Source organism: Vipera ursinii, assembly GCF_947247035.1.
Source record: "Vipera ursinii genome assembly, chromosome: 2".
Classification (NCBI taxonomy): domain Eukaryota; kingdom Metazoa; phylum Chordata; class Lepidosauria; order Squamata; family Viperidae; genus Vipera; species Vipera ursinii.
This window is the reverse complement of record NC_139513.1, coordinates 61,541,244-61,563,132: the sequence shown is the minus strand read 5'-3', so window position 1 is coordinate 61,563,132 and position 21,889 is coordinate 61,541,244. Positions and strand designations below refer to the sequence as shown.

The following is a 21,889-nucleotide window of genomic DNA, read 5'->3' as shown; positions in this document are numbered from 1 at the left end:
ACAGGTGGGGATGAGAAAGCATACAAGGTGGAGGTACAAAAACTATCCATATGGTGTTGTAACAACAACTTGCACTTGAACATCGGCAAGATGAAAGAGATGGTGCTAGACTTCAGGAGGAAAAAGGAGGAACCTGCCCCACTTTATATCGGGGAGGACTGTGTGGAGAGACTTTCCTCCTTTAAATTTCTATCTCTGCAAAGATCTTACCTGGAAAGTTAGTACAACCCAGGTGGCCAGAAAGGCCCAACAGAGACTTCACTTTCTCAGGGTCTTGCAGAAGAACAGGGTAGAACAACAGCTAATAACCCTCTTTTACCGGTCTACTATAGAGAGCATCCTCTTGTACTGTATTGTGGTTTGGTATGCTGGTCTGACAGCAGCAGATAGGAAAGTATTACAGAGGGTGGTGAGCACAGCACAAGACATTGTGGGCTGTTCCCTGACACCACTGGATGACATCGCCAAGGCTCGTTGCCTTGGAAGAGTGAGGAAGATTCTCAGGGATGACTCACACCCTGGTCGGTATCTCTTTACTCTCCTACCATCAGGTAGGATATACAGGAGTATAGCCAGCCGTACCAACAGGCTGAAGAACAGCTTTTATCCATGGACTGTTAGGTTTTTGAATGGGATATAATTTTATAAACTTTATGCATGATTGACTTGTGAGGCCGGTGTGTGGTGCAATTAGCTCACATGGTGTAATAAGATGGAGGGTTTGTGTCACTGTAAGTTGGGGGTGGGGGCACGAAGAGAGGCTCAGCCAATCTCAATGTATACATGGTTGTACTTTGACAATAAAGGTTCATTCATTCATGTTTAAACTTAGCTCAGGCACTTAGAGATAAAGCATACTTGCACACTATTCAAAAGAGATAGTGAAACAAAAGACCAGCAGCCAACATTAGCACCAGACAAACAATTAAGCAGTTAGGCCAAGCCACTATATATAAACAGGGAATAAACCCCACACTCACTAGTACTGATATTACCTTTATTATCTAATCAGATAATAAAACATTTGCAAACAAACAACTGAGCTCTTGAGAGTTCCACAGTTCAACCCTGAACTACATATATTCTCTTCTATTGGAACTTAGTTCAAAATAAGTTACATATAGTTTGAAGATGCTATTCTTAAACCAGGATACATTCATGATATACAAATGCCAGCAGATATTTACCAATTACATCAGTTACCCATATTATACTTTTCAAGGCATATATCTCCACCATTCAATCTAGATCATGCAAATACAATTAAATGGCCAGTTTTAGGGTTTATCAACCAATACAAGTTCCACAAGCAGATTAAAGTTCCTTCCTTCCTTCCTTCCTTCCTTCCTTCCTTCCTTCCTTCCTTCCTTCCTTCCTTCCTTCCTTCTTCTTCTCTCTCTCATTCTTTCCCTCCTTCCCCCCCAGAAGTATTAGACATATATAAACTTTTCTCTGCCACCTATTTTTTTCTATTTTTTATTTTTCTAGCTTCCTCATATATACCCTTTCCCCTATATTCTATTTTTTGTATTCAAACATAATATCCCTTTGTTCTTTCCTACTGCCTTGCCATAACTTCACCATTTTTCTACCCTCCATTCACATAGATCAAGTCATTCCTTATTTTCTATCTCCACAGGATGCCTGCCTTTGTAGTTATAAATATTTTACCTATCATATTGTAGAAAAGCTTGAAATGGGATCAGATACTGCTCTGAAAAATCAGTCAGTTTTGTAAAGAGGTGAAATCTGCCAGAAGAGATGAGCAGAAGCTATTGATGAAACTAGACTCAGTTTTATGTCTTGCTATTTCAAATAGCATACACAGAGAGAGAGAGACACACACACAACCAGGGCAGTCTGTTTCCTATGTAAAATCCTTTATATAGAAAACAGTGGACCTTACTTCTGAGTAAGCATAAACAGGTCTGTTTTATCAATGTATTTATTAAGAATTTCGTATATGTGGTTTATAAAAAGCAGACAACTCATGATGCAATGGGTTACTTTTTTAGAGATATTACCTTACCTAAGCAGAGAAACAGAATGACTATATTTAGGCACCGACTTTCATTGTAGGAAGCTGTCAGGGAGACTTGGAAATGATACTGTGATCACAGCTGATTGCTGTAGTGCAACAACACAGCAGCACTGAATCTATCTTAACTTTGCCAAATTTCAATCCCATAGGAATCATAGCTCCCAGATTTTGAATACATTCTGTAAAGTACCCGTTTTGAAGGATGTTGATTAAAAAATGACTTCTCTATGGTTTCATCCAAATGGTTGCAAATAATCAAACAGACACAAGAGTATATAGATGTAGAAATCCTATAAGTGCTTAAAATTTAGTCCTAATAAAATCTTAATAGAGAAGAAAGAGAGAGTACTTACAAACATCTTCAGCCAAAATAATACTTGTAAGCCGTGTTATTTGTGATGATCTGGCTTGAATAACAGCCTTCTGTGAACACTGATGGTTATTTTGTTCTATAGCATCTATGCTAGCAACTTCTGGTCTGGTTGAAGTCCTATTTAAAAATATTTAAAAAATTGGAGTTATAAATCAATCATAATTGCTTTGCATTTTAATCCTTATAGTGAAGAGTTTTGGAAACTGAAAATTCTGTGATGGTGAGAACAGCTATTACTGCTGGAACTAAGAGAGCAGTCAGTTATCATTTCCCCTGATTAAGCAATGAATTACAGAGACAAGATGTGCCTGTTTTTCACGTTCAGTTAACAACTGTAAAACATGAGGAATTTTATAAATTTTCTAATGCTTTGTGAAGCAGCTTTAAAAAGGTGATTGTGCAAAGTGTGTTAATGAAATTACTAACTTAATAATTGCAGTGATTCACTTAACAACTATGGCAAGAAAGGTCATAAAATGGGGTAAAACTCACTTAACAACTGCCTTGTCCTGGAAATTTTGGGCTCAATTATGATTCTAAGTCGAGGGTTACCTGTAAAAATAATTTTTTTTTCTCACACACTGAAAAATCTGTTTAATTTAGAATCTTACCAACTTCCCATTCCCTTTCTGTCTTCTACTGAGATCTTATTTATTTCAGTATATAAATATTAATTTGCAGCCAATAGGCTAACAAAGAAAGAGATCACATAACCGCTTTAATATTACTTTTATTACAGTACCAGGTTCTGCAATTCCTATTACGTTTATTCTTTTTTGAAGTATTTTCTGGCCAATATACCTATATGTTTTAACACACCATTTATTCAGCAAATTTAAACAACAGAATTGACATGTTTTATTTTTAAATGAGCCTCTTTAACAAGCAAGCACAGCAAAAATAGCTATGTTTTATTATATTTATTATTAGACTTATATACCGCCCTTCTCCCGTAGGACTCAGGGCAGTTCACAAGGTTTTTTAAAAACAATACACAAGTTACAAAAATTAAAAACAATTAAAATGATTACACTAACCTTGAACTAAAAACCCCAATTACAATTAAATGTATATTAAATACAATTAAATGTTGATTTGCTAATGGTTTTGCTTGTACATTGTGGTGACGCTGAGTGCAAAACATGGCTGCTAATGCTTCTTAATCTTACTAGCATTACAATGACAAAAAATGAATGTGCACCAGTCCAATCATTATAGTCTTCTCCATGTTAAAATGCAACTTGAAGTTCAAAATTAACACAAGAAAAGATACAGAATGCTCTCTGAAAGTTTTTTTTTTTAAAAACCCACTAAACCAACATTATACTAGTGCTCTTTAGAGCTACTCAGCAGCATTAGTATATGAATACAATATATGCAAATACTACCTAAAATAAATCATAGCACAACTTACTTGCAATCCATATCAATAGCAATTAAGAAGACAACAATAATAGGCAGGCTGGCAGCCAAGAACCATAACCTTTTGCCTAGTCATGTTCTTAGCTTTTTTTCTTCTCTTCTTAATATCTTATTCCTGTATGACATCATTGATGCAAATCAATAATAGCAAAGACATGATGATCCCTTTATTAGCTTGGATAGAAGTAATTTGGAAAAGCAACCTAATCTTAAATCTCAAAGTAACCATTGAATAAGACTGCTCAGATATATTTGTGTGTTATGTATGTGTAAACTTTTGAGAGCAGGCAACGGAATTTCATTTTTAATGTGTGCCAGTGTGCCCACAGTAAAAAAAAATGACAATAAAGGTTATCTATCTATCTATGTTGCAAATGATGCTATTTCACACTCAGAACAAGTAATACCAGTGTCTACAAGAAAAGGAGACAGCTTCCCATTCATGTTACAGGAAAAAAGTGGCAAGTGGCAAAAGTGGAAACAAATAGAAAGCAGAAATAGTTATTCTCAGCCCTAATTTGATTACTTGAGTTTAAAATTCTGAGTGCAGTGTCTTTCAGTGATTTAGCTGTGCATACCTATAACAAGCTTGAATTGGGATCAAGGAGGCTTATCATTTTTTTCCTTAACCTGGTTGGCCAGAAAGAAATGTTTTCTATATGTAGTTTGTAGATCATAAAGTTATATTTACTTGTCTTCTGTCTGGCTTCTATTTCATGGGCACATTCAGCATTTATTTATTGATTTAGCTTGATTGCTAACTTCAGGTAACCATTAACTAAGACAGCAAAGACTGGAAAAATTGCAACAATTCTGAATGCTGATTATTACAAGCATTTGTAATAAACCTGCATACTTTTCAGGTGTCTTCCTTGCAAGAATGGATTTTAACCCAGTCAGGTTGTACAGGGAATATTTCATTTACAGCATCCAAAAGACTCTGTTGATATTAATCAGTATTTGTCACTGACAGCATCTGGGCTGACCATTGACCCAAATACTTGATTCAAGAACAAAGCTTTCATTAAAATAGCCCCTAGATTTACATCTGCCCATACAGAATCAAGAACATCAATGCTAGCTTTCAGTTTAAAATGCTAAGTGTCCTGATTCTTGGAAATCATAAAAGCACAAGTCATAAAGAATTTCTTAAGTCTTTATGGAACATGCTAAATAATGAATTTCTTCAGTTGGATCCAGGACTTCCTGTATAGCAGGGGTGTCAAACTCAATTTCATTGAGGGCCACATCAGCATTGCAGTTGCCCTCAGGGGGCCGGGTGGGTATGGCCTGGGTGGGCGTGGCCTACTGGGTGGGCGTGGCTAGAGTGCGCATGGCCTACTGGGTGGGCATGGCCAGCTCTACATTGTTCGCCTCAAGGGTGCCTATGGGGGCCTGGGCAGGAGTGGGACAGATCTGAGGGTCTCTGGGCCAGGGCCAAGGCAGTGGGGGCCGTTCCCTCACTGTTTCCAGGATGGCTTTGCATGAAACCACTTCGCGGGCCGGATCTGGCCCCCGGGCCTTGTGTTTGACATGTCTGCTGTATAGGATACAACTGGAAATTCATTTGGAAGATGTTTTTGAGGAGACTGACCTGGCAATATTAATTTAACATTTTCTCAGGGAAAGCGGATACTGGGACTGGTAGTGGAATATCTAGACCAGGTCAGGAAACAAACACCACAAAAATTACTGAAATATTATTATATGGTATAACAATAGAATCTTGAAAGCTGGACAGAGATTTACCGTCCATTAAAGTAGGAAAATCTTGATTTCTTCCCCTTATCATTCCTGTCTATATGGTTAAATTGATGCTGATATAATGGTCATTGAATCCCTTCTTCAAAGCTACAGTATGTCCATACTCCTCTACCTACATAAGGAGGTGCTGGAGGGAGGGGAAGGTGAGACAGCCTCATTTGCCCCATTTGTTTATCAAGAATGGCCAATTACAGTATTTCAAAATACATTCATTCAGATCGTGTGCATTCACAAAAATAATCCTTTCCCCTTTGTTCATTTGATAATTGTAGATAAATGGAAGAATGTGAAGGTGACACATTATTAGGTGCCAAAGATTTTCAATTCAAGTCAAGTGTTAAGTCAACTAGTAGCATCCTGTAGATTTGTAAGTCTCAGGTTTTCTAATAAATAATACACTTCTTACATTGTTTCACCCACTATGACACTTACCAAATATTCACTTAAGTATATAATCTTTTTCTTGTTAAAGGGGCCTGTATCTGGAACCTGCCTGGAAAAGTCTTTGTACGTGTGACAGCTTCTGAAGGCAATCTGCTGAGAAGCTAATGGGCTTCCTTGTACAAATGGTTGGTCACTGTGAGAATAAATTGCTAGACCAGATGGGCTGTGAGTCTGATCCACAAGGGCACTGGATGACAAGCTAAATGTTTTCAAAGAACAAAAAAAAAGTCCAGTTGCCTTTTGGAAAAGCACCATTGGGATAAAACAAGAGACCAACGAAATAAGGATGAAACCATTTGCTTTTCGAGTGGGAGCTGAAGAACTGAAAAGCCCCTACAATGAGAAAATAGGGAAGGATCTTGGTCCTCTCTAACCCAGATGGGTGAGAGCCAGATAGGAACTGGAGAGATGGAAGAAAGAGAGGGTGAGGGGGAAAAAAGAGGGGCTATTTCAGTGGTAAATGTTGGGAAAAATGCTAATTAGGTGTACCTATAATTGAATCTTTTTTGGGTGCTGTTATTTGATACTGGGTGATAGGAAATAGGAGTAGATGGCTAGGGAGGGCAAAGATGAAAGGAAGAATGGCAATGGGAGGCCGTGAAAATATGCAGGAATCCTTGCATTTCAAGAGAAGAGAGATTGACACAAAATTTTGAACCTTTAATTAAGGTACCCCAATTTTTAAGAGAGGCACATGGATTGATGCAAGCCTGACTCAGATGCTTCCAAATATCACATCTGTCTATAATGACTTTAATCTCATTTCCAATGAAATCATGGAGAGCAAACTTGGCACACATCCCTGAAACATGGCTGGATGAACAAAAGGAAATATGGCTCACCAAGATCCGCATGTTCTGGCAAGATAATAGGGATGTAGGATACCATCTTACAGTACATTGGTTCCATTCCTACATGAGTGAGTGGATTCAATTGGAAGTGACAGTGGGAGAAAGTTGATAGTTCCATTGTAGGGTGCTAGTATTCAACACTGTCTCCTGTGTTGCATAGTATCTAAATGCAGTCACTGGAAGAAGTCATCTGAAGGCTTGGGGTGAGACATATTCAATATGCTGATGATACCTAGCTTCTTGTCCATTCCTGGTCTGGAAATTATTTATGTGGTTTGTCAGATTTTTATTTATAAGAACCCAGTCAGTTACAAATCGTTCAATAAGCTACTGCTTAGCAAAGCATGCCTTAGTCTTATATGGTGAATTCAGATAAAGTAAAAAGAATCCCACCATCTATATGTCTTTCTTGTCAGCAGTTATTTTGTGGACCTGATATTTTGAAGCACAAATGGCATGTCAAATAAATGCATTTATACCTATTTAAAACTAAAGAAAGCAGATCTCTGTATGCATCAGGATTAAGGATCCCTAATAAAATAAGCCCAAATTACATCTCCAATAGATTTAGACTTGTGATAGATTATTTGACAAGAAATGTTACTTTAATGGTATCCTCTGTAGCTGTCTTACTCATGTGCTGATCAGTTGGCAAAACCAGCTTGTTTTCTATTTCTTAGGTGCAATGAAAATATAATTGCATTATAAACATGGACTGGTAGACTACATACTTTCATTAGGGAATAAATTCAATTGAACATTCAAGAGTTATTTCTTTTTTTATTGCAAATTTTATTATTTAAAACTTTGGACAAAGTGTTAACGGTCTGACATTCCTTCTTGTCTAGATCATTTTTTTGTATTTTATACACATATATACATTTTATGAACATATCATTTATATACAATTATACAATATTCGATCTTATCAATCATCTTATTCTAATAATGTGTGAGATCAGCATCCTGTGTATCTCTATTTAGACCTTCCTTTCTGTTCCCACCATAGGTAAAACTTATTCCAAATTTTGTAATAATCTGACTGATCTTTATTTTTAATTTCCATAGTTAACTTGTCCATTTCTGCGCATGCCCAAATTTTATTTATCACTTCACTCTCATCAGGTATTTCACTATTTTTCCATTTCTGGGTGAACGTCATTCTCACTGCCGTGATGATGTGTATCGTTATATATAACTCTTCTTTGGTATATTTCTCTGTTATTATGCCAAATAGGAAAAATTCTGGTCTATAATCTACTCTCCATCCTGATATTTCTTCTATCCATATCCATATCTTTTGCCAATACTTTTGTGTTTTATTGCAGGACCATCAAACATGAAAATAAGTACCTATTTCTTCGGAACATTTCCAACAGCTAGGGGGTATAGTTTTGTACATCTTAGCTAATAGAGCTGGAAGGAGATGCCACCGGTAGAACATTTCATATAAATTTTTTTTATAAGCTGAGGCCAGCATTATCTTTTTATTTCTATCCCAGAGAGTTTGCCATATATCAAGATTGATACCATGTCCCAAATTTTTAGCCCATATCAGCATTGGTTCTTTAACTTGTTCCTCAATCATTTTATACCCCACTAGCAGACTATACAATTTCCTTATTTGTTTCTCATCTGGCCCCAATAAGATTTTATCCAATGCAGTTTCTTGAATATTTATCCCCCACTCTTTCTTATCTTTCCCATATCATGTTTGTATCTGTAAGTAAGCCCACCATTCCAATTTTATCCCTTGTTGTTCTAGTTCCTGTCTGGATTTCAATTCTCCCACATCGTTCATAATATCTTTGTACGAGATGCTATTTTTCAAATTGAACAAGTTTGGATAAACTATCGCCTCAAGGGTGGACAGCCAGACTGGTATTTTATTTATTTATTTATTCGGTTTATATACCGCCCTATTCCCAAAGGACTCAGGGCAGTTTACAAGGCAAAATTTAAAAACAATCCAATATAAAATTTAAATAAATTAAAATAAATTAAATTAAGTCTAGCCACAAAAATTAAATCACAATTTAAAAACATTAAACCCCTCAGTCCAGACCAGATAGCTCAAAGAGCCAGGTTTTTAGGTCCCGGCGAAATGAACGAAGGTCGGGGGCAGTCCGGAGTTCCGCTGGCAGTTGATTCCATAGAGCAGGCACACCCACAGAGAACGCCCTCCCCCTGTGGATCGCCCGTTGGCAATCCTTGACCGGCGGTACCCTGAGGAGGCCCTCCCTGTGGGAGCGCACAGGACGATGGGTAATTGACGCTGGCAGCAGGTGCTCCCTTAGATAATCCGGGCCCATGCCATTTAGGGCTTTATAGGTCATCACCAGCACCTTGAATCTCACCCAGAGGGCAACTGGAAGCCAATGCAGCTCGCGGAGAAGTGTTACATGGGAGTATTGGGAGACTCCCATTACAACTCGCGCGACTGCATTCTGCACCAGTTGAAGCCTCCGAGTGATCCTCAGGGGCAGTCCCATGTAGAGAGCATTGCAGTAGTCTAGCCGGGAGGTCACGAGCACATGGGTGACTGTGCATAGGGCATCTCGGTCCAGATAGGGCCGTAACTGGTGCACCAGGCGAACCTGGGCAAAAGCTCCTCTGGCCACTGCTCCTATATGATCTTCCAAACTGAGCCGTGAATCCAGGAGGACACCCAAGTTGCGGGCCCTATCAATGGGGGGGTAACACCTCACCCCCCATAGTTAAGGATGGAAAAGATTGGTTAGTCTGAGATGCCGGTATACACAGTATACATATAATGTAATTTTGTTTTCTAATTTTATTCCAAATTTTGAGCGTTTGTCTAATCCGATGTTTTTGAAAATGTTGATATAGCCATTGTTTTTCATTCCACCGGAATGCGTGCCAACTTAATTGCAAGTCATGGCCTTTTAAAATTAATAATCTTTTATTCTTTAAAATTATCCATTCTCTAATCCAGGCTAGGGCCGCTGCATGGTAGTATGTTTCCCAGTCCTAAACCCCCATTTTCTTTGGCATCCTGCAAATGTTTCACTTTAATCCTCGGTTTTTTTCCCTTGCCATATAAAATTTAGTGTCAGTTTGTTCAGGTTCCCGAAATTTTTTTGATCTAGTTGTATAGGAATATTTTGGAACAGGAATAGGATTTTAGGTATTACATTCATTTTTATGACAGCAATTCTCCCTAACAGTGAAAGACTCAAGTTTCCCCATCTTTCCAGGTCTTCTTTTATTTGTTTCACTATTTTATCATAATTGTCTTCTTTGATTGAAGTACATCTGGCCGTAATAGTAATTCCTAGATATTTTATCTTCTTAACTATTTTTATTTTATCTTAACTACTTGTATATCCATAATCCTAGCCAAATTTTCTTTCTGTTTATTCATCATATTTTTAACAATCATTTTAGTTTTACCCTTATTTATTTTCAGCCCAGCAGCTTCACCATATTTATCTAGTTCTTCCAACAGTTGTTGTGGATCCTCCATAATAAAGACCAAATCATCCGCAAATGCTTGAAGTTTAAAAATTTCTTTTTAAATTTCTAATCCTTTTATATGTGGTTCATTTCTAATTATCCTCGTTAGGACCTCTAGTGTCAGTATAAATAATAATGGGGATAGAGGGCATCCTTGTCGTGTTCCTTTTTGTATTTGAAATTTCCTGGTTACTTCCCCATTTATTATTTTGGCTTCCTGATTAGAATATATTGCCCTAATTATGTTTATAAATTTTTCACCCATGTCCATATACCTAAGCTGTTGATATATAAATGACCACTTAACATTATCAAAGGCCTTCTGAGCATCTAAAAATAGTAACACCATTTGTTGTCCACTATGAATTTCATAGTATTCTAGCGTGTCCAATATTATCCTAATGTTGTGTTTTGTCTGTCTTTTGGGTAAAAATCCATTCTGATCCACGTGTATAAAATCTTTTAAAAATCTTTTTAATAGCTTAGCTATAATTGTTGTAAATATCTTGTAATCAGAGTTAAGTAAGGATATAGGTCTATAATTTTGGATTGATGTATGGTCCGTGTTATCTTTTGGAATCAGAACAATATTCGCCTCTGACTTTGGATTTTTTGCTTCATCCAGGACTGCGTTGAACAAATTCAATAAAGGTTGTCCTAAGATGTTTTGTTGTTCCTTGTAGATTTCTGTAGGAAGACCATCAGGGCCTGATTTGTTTATTAATGGCCGTAATCACCTCTGTCATCCTAATTTCTTCATTCAACATATTTTTGATTTCATCTGTAACTTTTGGTAGTATTGCTTTTTTGAAACTTTCCTCCGCTTTCTCATTTTCCTGGTTATCTTCCTTGTATAATTTCTCATAGAATTCCTGGGCTATAATTTTTTTCTCCTCTTCTTGATAGTGTATTCTCCCTTTGTCATCTCTTAATTTACTAATCCAACTTTTCTCCTTTTGTTTTTTCAATTTGTGTGCAAGCCATCAACCAGGTTTGTTTGCATTTTTGAAGAAGTTCTGTTTTATACATCTTATCTGTTGTGCTAATTTTTCTTTTTCTAAAATGTTAAGTTTGTGTTTAATTAAGTCCATTTGTCATTTTACATTCTTTTTTGCGGTTCTTGTTGGAGTATTGTTTCTAATCTTTTGTATTCCCCTTCTAACATTTTCTGTTGTTGTTTTTTCTCCTTATTCTTTTTTTGCCATATTGTTGTGACTCAGGGCCAGCCTGTGGTTTCGGCAGCTGGCTCAGATGTGTCGGATGACTCAGATGAAGGGGAGGAGGACCGTGTGGGAGACGAACCGGCTGATGATGGTTTGGAGGCTTTGCAGAGCCCTCAGCCGGGGACCTCTTCTCAGCTGCGTGAGCCCGAGAGTGCGGAGGAAGATGACCCACAGCTGGCCCTGTTCAAGGACGCCCGACGCAGGAGGCAGTCGAGCAGGAACAAACAAAGAAAGGCTGTGAGACTCCTCGGGAGGAGGCACAGGGAGACCACGCCCTGAGCTCTCTATAAAAGGAGTGTTTGGGGAGGGGCTGGTTGCTGAAAGCAACTTTTCCGCTTGAGAAGATAAGCTCTAGTGTTTTTGTTAACTGCGTAATAAATCTTGGCAGATGCCTTTTAGCCTTGGACGCTCTCCAGTCTCTTCTTTCTGAATAGGGGTTTGCCTTATTACAAGGCCAGAAGAGGGCTGGTTCAGAACACATATATGCTATAGCTACTCCTCTCATAATTCCCTTAGCAGTGTCCCAATGATTTTGGACAGAGGTCTCTTCAGTTTTATTTTCTTTAAAAAAGAAGTCCAATTCCCTTTCCATCTTTAGTCTGAAGTCATCTTCTTTTAATATTGATCTTTGTATAGTCCATCTAGATGTTTTTTTGGACCCTTTCCAGCTAAATTTCACAGGATTGTGGTCTGCCCAGGTGCTTGTCTCTATACACACATCTTCAACTTCAGAGTTAATTTCCCTTGACAACCACACCATGTCGATCCTAGACCACGAGCTATGTCAATTAGAGTAGTATGTATACTGCCTTGCCTCACGAATCCTTTCTCTCCATATATCCTGAATGTTTAGTTCTTTGACCAATTTGAAAAAGGATCTTGGTGGTGTTCTTCTTTTCCTTTTCCTAGTCTTATTACCCTAGTAATCCAAATTATTATCGATAATAGCATTGAAATCTCCTAGCACACAGATCTCATCGTAAACTATATCACGTATCTTATTATGTAACATTTTGAAAAACTGTTCTTGATTTCCATTCGGGGCATATATTTCTACTATCACTACTTTCCTATCGTTTATTTCTACCTCTACCATCAATATTCTACCTTCTTTATCTTTATAAACTTGTTTAGCTACCAGTTGCTCATTCACATATAATACCACCCCCCTCTTTTTTTGTTGATCTAATGATACAAATATATTTCCTAGTTTTGGCTGATCTAACAAATGTTTTTGTTGTTCTTTTATATGAACTTCATGAATTGCTATTATATCTAGTTTTTCACGAATAAGTTTATTAAAAATTTTCTCCCTTTTCATTGGCGAATTTAAATCATTGATATTCAGTGACAGAATCCTCCATTCTTCTCCCTTTATTTTACTTATATCTGGGTCTTGTGCTTCTCGTTGTGCGGATATCTTTTGTTTCTTTGTCTCTGCCTTCATATTTCTCTGTAGTCTCTCCAGATTTGTTTCCTCTATCCTCTGTTCCTAGTACCTTCCCTTCAAGAATTATTTCTGAATTAACATACTGATGATTAAACTGTTTGGGCTGAGTCTTGACACATTCCATAAAGACTTAAAAATGTAAGAATCATCTATATATATTTTAAAACTTATTTTGCATACACAGAGGCGGGAAGTGTCATACTCAGAACTGCAAAATACTGATCTAGAGAATAAATTGTTAGATTCAAAGAGAATAAACTTACTATGGTGGAATGAAGGCAAATATACATATCCCTGAATAATATTGCAGGATACAATCTGGGTCCCGGTGACAGACCCAGATTGGATTACTGTGGCGGGTTCCTGGACAATTAGCTCTAAACATCTGTTTTATAAATGATTGCTTAAATTACTAAAACCTTCTCTGACCAGCTATTGCTGGCCACATTAACTAAGATTTATATGAACTGAAAACTATCAATCCATCTGAACAATAGGTTAGTAGTAAATCTAAATTACTGAAAACTACTTGCCAAAATATATTTTCAAGTGCCTAAACTCATTTGGATCTTTGAAGAAACGTAAACATCAAATAGAATAGAATAGAATAGAATAGAATAGAATAGAATAGAATAGAATAGAATCTGGAAGGGACCTTGGAGGTCTTCTAGTCCAGCCCCCTGCTCAAGCAGGAAAATCTATACCATCTCAGACAAGTGACTGTCTAGCCCAGGGGTGTCAAACTCAATTTCATTGAGGGCCACATCAGCATTGCGGTTGCCCTCAGGGGGCCGAGTGGGGGTGGCCAGGGTGGAGGTGGCCTACTGGGTGGGCGTGGCTAGAGTGTGTATGGCCTACTGGGTGGGCATGGCCAGCTCTACATCGTTTGCATCAAGGGTGCCTATGGGGGCCTGGGCAGGAGTGAGACAGATCTGAGGGTCTCTGGCAGAAGGAGGGTCTCTGGGCCAGGGCCAAGGCAGTGGGGGCCGTTCCCTCACTGTTTCCAGTATGGCTTCGCGGGCCACATGAAACCACTTCGCGGGCCGGATCCGGCCCCCGGGCCTTGTGTTTGACATGTCTGGTCTAGCCTCTTCTTAAAAATCTCCAGTGATGGAGTGCCCATGATTTCTGAAGGCAAGCTATTCCACTGGTTAATTGTCCTCACTGTCAGGAAGTTTCCCCTTAATTCCAGGTTGCTTCCCTTTTTAATCAGTTTCTAACCACTGTTTCTTGTCCTGCCCTCTGGAGCTTTGGAGAATAACATGACCCCCTCATCTTTGTGGCAGCCCCTCAAATACTGGAATACTGCTATCATGTCTCCCCTATTTCTTCTTTTCTTTAGACTGGCCAAACCCAATCTCAGTACAGCATGATATATTTGAATCTTCTGAAATACATACACAATTTAATAACATATTTAGATAAATACTGTAATCCAAAATCTACTTTGCAAATCATGCACTAAACATGACTTTTGGCTGCATCCAGATACGTATTATTTAAAAATTACCCTAGTTGTACAATCCCTACTCCTCAAACTGTAAGACTGAAAAATCTAATGTCATGTGAAGTAAGTAGATAATTACAGCCATGGCACATCTGCAAATTTCTCATTTCCAATCTGTAATACAGACTTTCAGATAGTATTAATGATTAGTAATCCTGAGAATATGTATGCATGTCTGTGTGCATTTATAACTCTCTACTGTCAGATTGCTTTTTCAGCAGACTCTACAGAACAGAACCACAAATAGTACAAATGGAAATGTAAAGAAGCCTACTTTGGTAACTACAAATAAAAACCTTACTCTCAAAAGTTTATTTCCGTTCCTTGCTTTACACATGGAATTTGAGATTAAATAGAGGCCTGGTGCAATAGTTCTTCCTGTTTTGTTGGTTTCTACTCTACATAAAAAAGGAACCTATTTCAAACATGCACACACATATATACATGCTCAAAGATACTGACACATTGAATTAATGCTAATACTTGTTCTCATTTTTAAAAAGTCTGTTGAATTAACTGATCCTAATTATACTTCCTGAATTCTCTAAATATTCTCACTAATTGTACTGTGCATTCAAGACAAATGATCAATAACATGTAGCCAATAAAGCTAGTCTTCGATGGATAACAGTTTAGTGACTGTTCAAAATTACAATGGCACTGAAAAATGTGACATGTCTGTTTTTCAGTTACAACTTTTGCAGCATCCCCACAGTCATGTGATCAAAATTAAGACATTTGGCAACTGGTTCAAATTTATGCTATGTCCCAGAGTCATGTGATCACTTTTTGTGACCTTCTGACAAGCAAAGTCAATGAGGAAGCCAGATTTACTTAACAACTTAAAAACTCACTTAACAAATCTCACTGAACAAGAGAAATTTTGGGCTCAATCATGGTTGTACGTCGACCACTCATAGTACAAGACTACCTGTACTCAGCAAGAACTAGCACCAACATTATATATATAGGCAGATAGCACATTAAAAGTCAGTTGTCCAACCGTTCTAATGGGAGAAACTCTGAACCCTATTGTAAGATAGTTGTTAACATCTCACAAGCACTGGCCTGTTGAATTCTGAAAGATGATTTGGAGCACACAGGGGTATAATGCACCTGCTGTTATCTCTAGAAATCAAGCATGTCTTTTTGTACTCGCTTTTTAAGCTGTTAACAGGTACAACTGGGGTATTTCTGCACAGTCCTTCAAATCTGGATCATTGCACAGCCCCAGTGAGCAGTGCTCTGCTGTATGAATGTGATTATGTCAGTCAGTCATGGGTGGTTAACAGCTTAAACATGCACGCTTTATTAGATTACAATATCAGGGCTCTAAATCACAGGAACAGCCTGCAGGAACAAAGGAGTCCTTCTGGTGCACTCTATTTTCATTTAGGACGACAATATGTTAAACAATAGAGGAGCAACCAATTCTCCTTCCTCATTGCATGTAGAAGCTAAAAGCATCTGAATGTCTGAAGAAACCCTACTGTGACTTTATGGCCACAGTAGTACAACATTTATATAGGTTCTACACTTTTTTCACAAAATTTACCCAAATTATATTATCTCCTTAGCATTATTCCTGCAAGTTCAGGGTCCGCTTACGTGAAAATAAATTACATGGGCAAATTAACTATCATAATTGCAACATAGGTACAAGTGGTTAAATAGTGTCATTGGCAAGACTGCATAAAGAATATGAAGAAATATCTCACATCACTTTTAAATTTAATTATTATTTCTATCTTATCAAGATTTATAGAAAATGATTTAATCTAACTTACACAGGAAAAATCAAAGAACCAGGCCTCATTTAATTTTTTCACAAATTATTCACCCAGAACATCAGAGATGGACAGCTGCATATATATACATCTAAATTTGATTTCACCTACTCTATTGTAACAATCACTTCAATATGAGCCAGCAGTGTGCTGTAGCTGCCAAAAAAGCCAACACAGTGCTAGGCTGCATTAACAGAGGGATAGAATCAAGATCACGTGAAGTACTAATACCACTTTACAATGCCTTGGTAAGGCCACACTTGGAATACTGCATCCAGTTTTGGTCACCACGATGTAAAAAAGATGTTGAGACTCTAGAAAGAGTACAGAGAAGAGCAACAAAGATGATCAGGGGACTGGAGGCTTAAACATATGAAGACCGGTTGCTGGAATTGGGTGTGTCTAGTTTAACGAAGAGAAGGACGAGGGGGGACATGATAGCAGTGATCCAATATCTCAGGGGCTGCCACAAGGAAGAGGAGGGAGTCAAGCTATTCTCCAAAGCACCTGAAGGCAGGACAAGAAGCAATGGATGGAAATAACCAAAGAGAGAAGCAACCTAGAACTAAGGAGAAATTTCCTGACAGTTAGAACAATTAACTAGTGGAACAAGCTGCCTCCAGAAGCTGTGAATGCTCCAACACTGGAAATTTTTAAGAAGAGGACTAGATGACCTCCAAGGTCCCTTCCAACTTAATAATAATGATAATAACAGCAATAATAATAATAATAATAATAATAATAATAATAATAATAATAATAATTTATGATTCATTTTAATCTTTTTTGATGGAAAAATCATGGTTGTCTAGTTTTTTGGGTTACTAGATCTGCAACGGGTAGGTTTAGCATATCATTTAAGTTGGATTCATGGTTGAAATTATGTTTTAAAAAACAGACCCCTGCATGTTTTAGATGCCGCTTATTGGTCTGATCATAACTCCAATGTCATCTGGAATGGGATAAAGGGTGTCCATTATTTCTGAACTGTTTTTTTACCACTAAAACTAACCAAAGGGGGGAGAGAGAGAGAGAGAGAGAGAGGAGAGAGAGAGAGAGAGAGAGAGAGAGGGAGGGAGGGAGGGAGGGAGGGAGGGAGGGAGGGAGAGAGAGAGAGAGAGAGAGAGAGAGAGAGAGAGAGAGAGAGAGAGAGAGAGGGCGCACAATGAAGGAGGTCTTGTTGACATGCATTTTTTAAAACCAAATGTTTACACAACAGGCTTATTTAACTCAATTTTTTTAACACTGCATGATATACCAAACCATATTCCATGTTAACATAAAATACATAAAATACGAGGCTAAGATGTGATTAGCTCATCAATAGTGCAGTGTGTCACTGGAATACAGTGAATGACTGGTAACTCTGCCCTCAAATCAGGCTGTCATGGCTCTTTTCTGCAAAATGAAAACCCAGAAGCACCAGCCACTTCCTACAAAGAAGGGCAACTATCAGCCAGGGAGCATAAAAACAAGAAACCATTGGAGCACTTTTTCCCCTGCTGTTTGGAACATCATCCATAGATAAATAACCACTGGCAATAATAAGCACAATTTAGAATTTTAAATGTTAGGTTAAATGTTATTGTTAACATTAAAGGTTAAGTATGCCTAGACTATAGTTTCATACACCATGCTAAATCAATCCAAGATTAATTATTCTTAAAGCCAACATGAACTAGTTAATTCTTAGTGCAATTTTGCAAAGAAGTTTCAGTTAATTCTTTGGAATTTATTTTAATAATGTGCATGATCAAACTGGCAGTTAAACTGACCGACAGTTCTTTTTTGGACTAAAAAGTACAATTACAATGTTACCTGATCTGCATTTTAAGCAGCTTTGTTCCTGTTATGCTTCCCAAATTTTAACACTACCATCTTATTGCTATCTGATCTAATTATGTAAATACATTTAAATTGAAATTTTCAAAAATGAATGCATTTGCTAATCTTGGTTTAGCATAGCTTCCGACACAGAAAGAAATATGATGAAGATAGCAATATATTAACTTCTGTTGCATATGTGACACTAAATAGAAAGTAATTCAATAGTGAATTATGAGAGAAGGTTAATTCATCTTTATAGACATTGTAGTTATTAAACTATGAAAGATCCTGGAGATTTTCATAACTGAATAATTCAAAATATTGTTTGAGTAAGAAGTATATAAATACTACCATACCTGCACATTCTATACAATTAAGGCCATATTTTAAACCCAAATAAATCACTATGAATATTTAAGATTACACTATGCACTAGTCACTAAAGTTCTAACCCTACAAATCTTAACTATACACTAACTGAACACAATCAGGCTTACTTCTGATAAAATTTGTGCATTGGTATTGATATTTCAAATATTCTTTATAATTACCAATACACAGGAAATCTATTAATATTACAACAAGTTATTTTTACTGTTAAAATAAGTAGACTTGGACAGCAGCATGTAAATATCTTACCTAAATAAAATGCATGAAAAGATCAAGATGAACAAAAAGATCTCTCTCTCTCTCTCTCTCTCTCTCTCACACACACACACACAGAGTTAGGGTGGAATAATAGTTTTGGAAATAATCTGAATTTTTCCTTGTCTGAGAGCAAGATCATACTCTGAAGAATAAAACGATGTTTCTTTTATAATTAAGAAAAATGATTATTATACTACCCAGGCTTTTATTTGAGACTTGCAGAAGAACTGTCCATTTCAATAGCTCTTGTTCTGTACTAAACCCCCCCCCCGCAAACCACAGGTTAATAAAACACAGGAAAAAGATGAATACAGAATCAACCAGTTTTACTACTTTTAAGTCTTGACTAAACGAGCAAGGACTTGCATAATTTCCTTTTTATTCCATATAAAACTTCCCTTTCCAACAGCAGTCCATCCTAAGTTCTTAAGAAAACCAATACATTAGCATACAATTCATTCTGTTCCAGAAAGTTTTGAATTCTGACGAGGCCACAACCACGCACACTGTATTCCTGTACTCAGAATAAGTCTGGCGCTCGTCCGGAAGAAACAAAACTTTTAACACCCCCCAACAGCGTTGAAGCGAAGAACCGGGGATCCCCGAACGGTAAATGTGAATATCTGTGGTTCAAAAGAAAGCCACAAAAGAAAAACAACTCTCCCGATTTACGGGCTGATTTTTCTGAAGGTTGGAAGCAAGGTGCGTGTTACGCGCCCGAGTCTCAGGCAGTGCGCAAGCGCCTTAGAGACTTACTAATTAGTTTGATAGCAAAGTAAGAGTTGTTCTAGTCCAGGGGGTCTTCAAACTTGGCCCTTTTATGACTTGTGGACTTCAACTCCCAGAATTCCTCAGCCAGCAAAGCTGGCTGAGGAATTCTGGGAGTTGAAGTCCACAAGTCATAAAAGGGCCAAGTTTGAAGACCCCTGTTCTAGTCTACTGTGGAACCCACTCAAGAATACCAACTCCTTTAAAATATATATATATATATATATCTTGCCAATTGACTCGTTCGGCGCAGGTCCAGAGAGGAGCTCGCTTTTTCGAGCACCCAACTAAACCCCAGCTTCTTTTTTCCCCCTCCGTGTTGCGCCAGCGGTTGCTGCACCTGCGCCATGTGCTTCAGCTCTGAGGGCCCGGCGCGCTCAAACGCAGCAGCTTTCCTCCCCTTCCCTCGCTTACCAACGGTAGCAGCCTTCGCTTGCCTCCAGGGTGAAGTTAACCTTTGCGCTCCGAGAGAAAGGCAACAACACTTTAGGGATGTTGAGCTTGGAAGGCACCGCGGCCAAAGGCAGGAGCCAAAGGAGCCAAAGCGACGCTCGGGGCGCAGAGACGGCAGCTGTCATCCTGTTGGGAAGTGGCTACGGAATCCCCTTCACCGTCCGGCGCCTTTCTCCGGGGAGCGTTGTTTTTTTTTTCTTTTTCTTCAGCCCGAGCACAAAAAAGGGCGAGCCGCCTTAAGTTGCAGCGCTTTACTCCGCCGGGGGTCCTGGCGGGAATTGCCCGCTTCGACTTGCTCTTCGAGGGACGTCACAGCGCGGGCAAACCAAAGCGCGGCCCCCTCGTAGTTAAGAGGAGGCGGAGTGAGAAGGACCTTGGCTGCGAGGCTGGAGAACGAAAGCCAGCAGCCTCAGGTGCCAAACTGACTTCGCTTAACAGCCGCTGGGGACACTGCAGCCGCTCTTCCGGACCTCATGGGAAGGAAGGGTTCTTGTTTTTTTTTTTTTTCTTCCCCTGTTTATTTTCGGTCCCGCTAATGAAGCGGGGATTTTATTTTAATTTTTTTTCTTTTCCCCTCCAGAGACCGCGATCTGAAGGAGTGGAAAACAGGGAGTGTAGAAGAAACCTGTCGAAACAGTTTCCTGGGCCTGCCTTTCCGTGCTGAACCGAATCATATTTTTTTTGTTGAAAGGCGGCGCAAAAAAGTTGGTTACAATGTATCAACACTGAAACTGGCTTGGATTGATTATATATATATAAAAAGCTGTTAAGCCTCTCTGAATGGGGTAATTGGATTTCTCTTAATCACATCGCCCGCAGCTATGATTTTTATCTCCTAGTAATATTGAACTGTAAACTTCATTTGTGTAATTCTGGCTTCATGTGTTGACATTTATGAACTATGGATTAGGGCAGGGGTAGGCAACCTCGGCTCTTTTATGACTCGTGGACTTCAACTCCCAGAATTCCTGAGCCAGCATAGCTGGCTCAGGAATTCTGGGAGTTGAAGTCCACGAGTCATAAAAGAGCCGAGGTTGCCGACCCCTGGATTAGGGTAAGATAAGCAAATTGCAATGGCCGGACCAAATCCGCTGGATCCCCTTTCTTTGGTGCAGCTACCCTGTTGAATTTTGACAGCAAAAATTGGTGGCAGGTTCAAAGTTCCCCTTCCAATCCCCCTCAAATAGAAATAAGGGAACAAATATCTTGTTCTTCCTCTTTTGCGTTGTTGCATTACTCTTGCCTCCCTCAAATGCTAAATGCAATCCTAATAAAATTGTCTATATGTATATTGAGTCCTTCGGGAGATAGGGCAGGATATAAATCCCATCAATAAATAAATAAATAAATTTTATGATTCTTGCCAATTTTGCCTTAATTCAGCAAAAGTGATTTAGCAAAATGTATCCACCTGACCATTGCTAAATGCTTTATTAGGCTGAGGTTTTCCTTGTCAGTTAAAGGGACCATAAAGGAACAGAGGTTCTCAATAAATAAACAGTTGTGGTAGAAGATAACTAAGGAATTCAGTGCTTAAATAGGATAAACTTTGTTTTTCAGCTTGTTGCCTGACAGTGATCTATTTTCTGATGCATTTTTTTTAATTCCCATTTATATCCCGCCCTTCTCCGAAGATTCAGGGCGGCTTACAATCTAAAGCACAAATCAATGTACTTAGCAATAGCCTTCATTCTATGTATATACCTGCTTATTAGGGCTTTCCCCCCCCCAGCGGCATTATTACAAAGTCAGCTTATTGCCCCCAACAATCTGGGTCCTCATTTTACCTACCTCGGAAGGATGGAAGGCTGAGTCAACCTTGAGCCTGGTGGGACTTGAACCTGCACTAATTGC

General features: G+C 38.4%; 1 protein-coding gene across 1 annotated transcript in view; it reads right to left on the bottom strand.

Moving 5' to 3' along the window:
- The window catches only part of NUP210 (nucleoporin 210), a 92,245-nt gene extending 71,390 nt beyond the window's left edge, over window positions 1–20,855 (bottom strand). Inside the window, exons 1-2 of the mRNA XM_083351701.1 lie at window positions 19,997–20,855; window positions 2,395–2,531 (exon numbers count right to left, since the gene is read on the bottom strand). Coding sequence (XP_083207827.1) covers window positions 2,395–2,531; window positions 19,997–20,160 — 301 coding nt within the window. The 5' untranslated portion in view covers window positions 20,161–20,855. The remainder of the gene's footprint in view (window positions 1–2,394; window positions 2,532–19,996) is intronic.
- Between the last annotated feature and the right edge of the window lie 1,034 nt (window positions 20,856–21,889).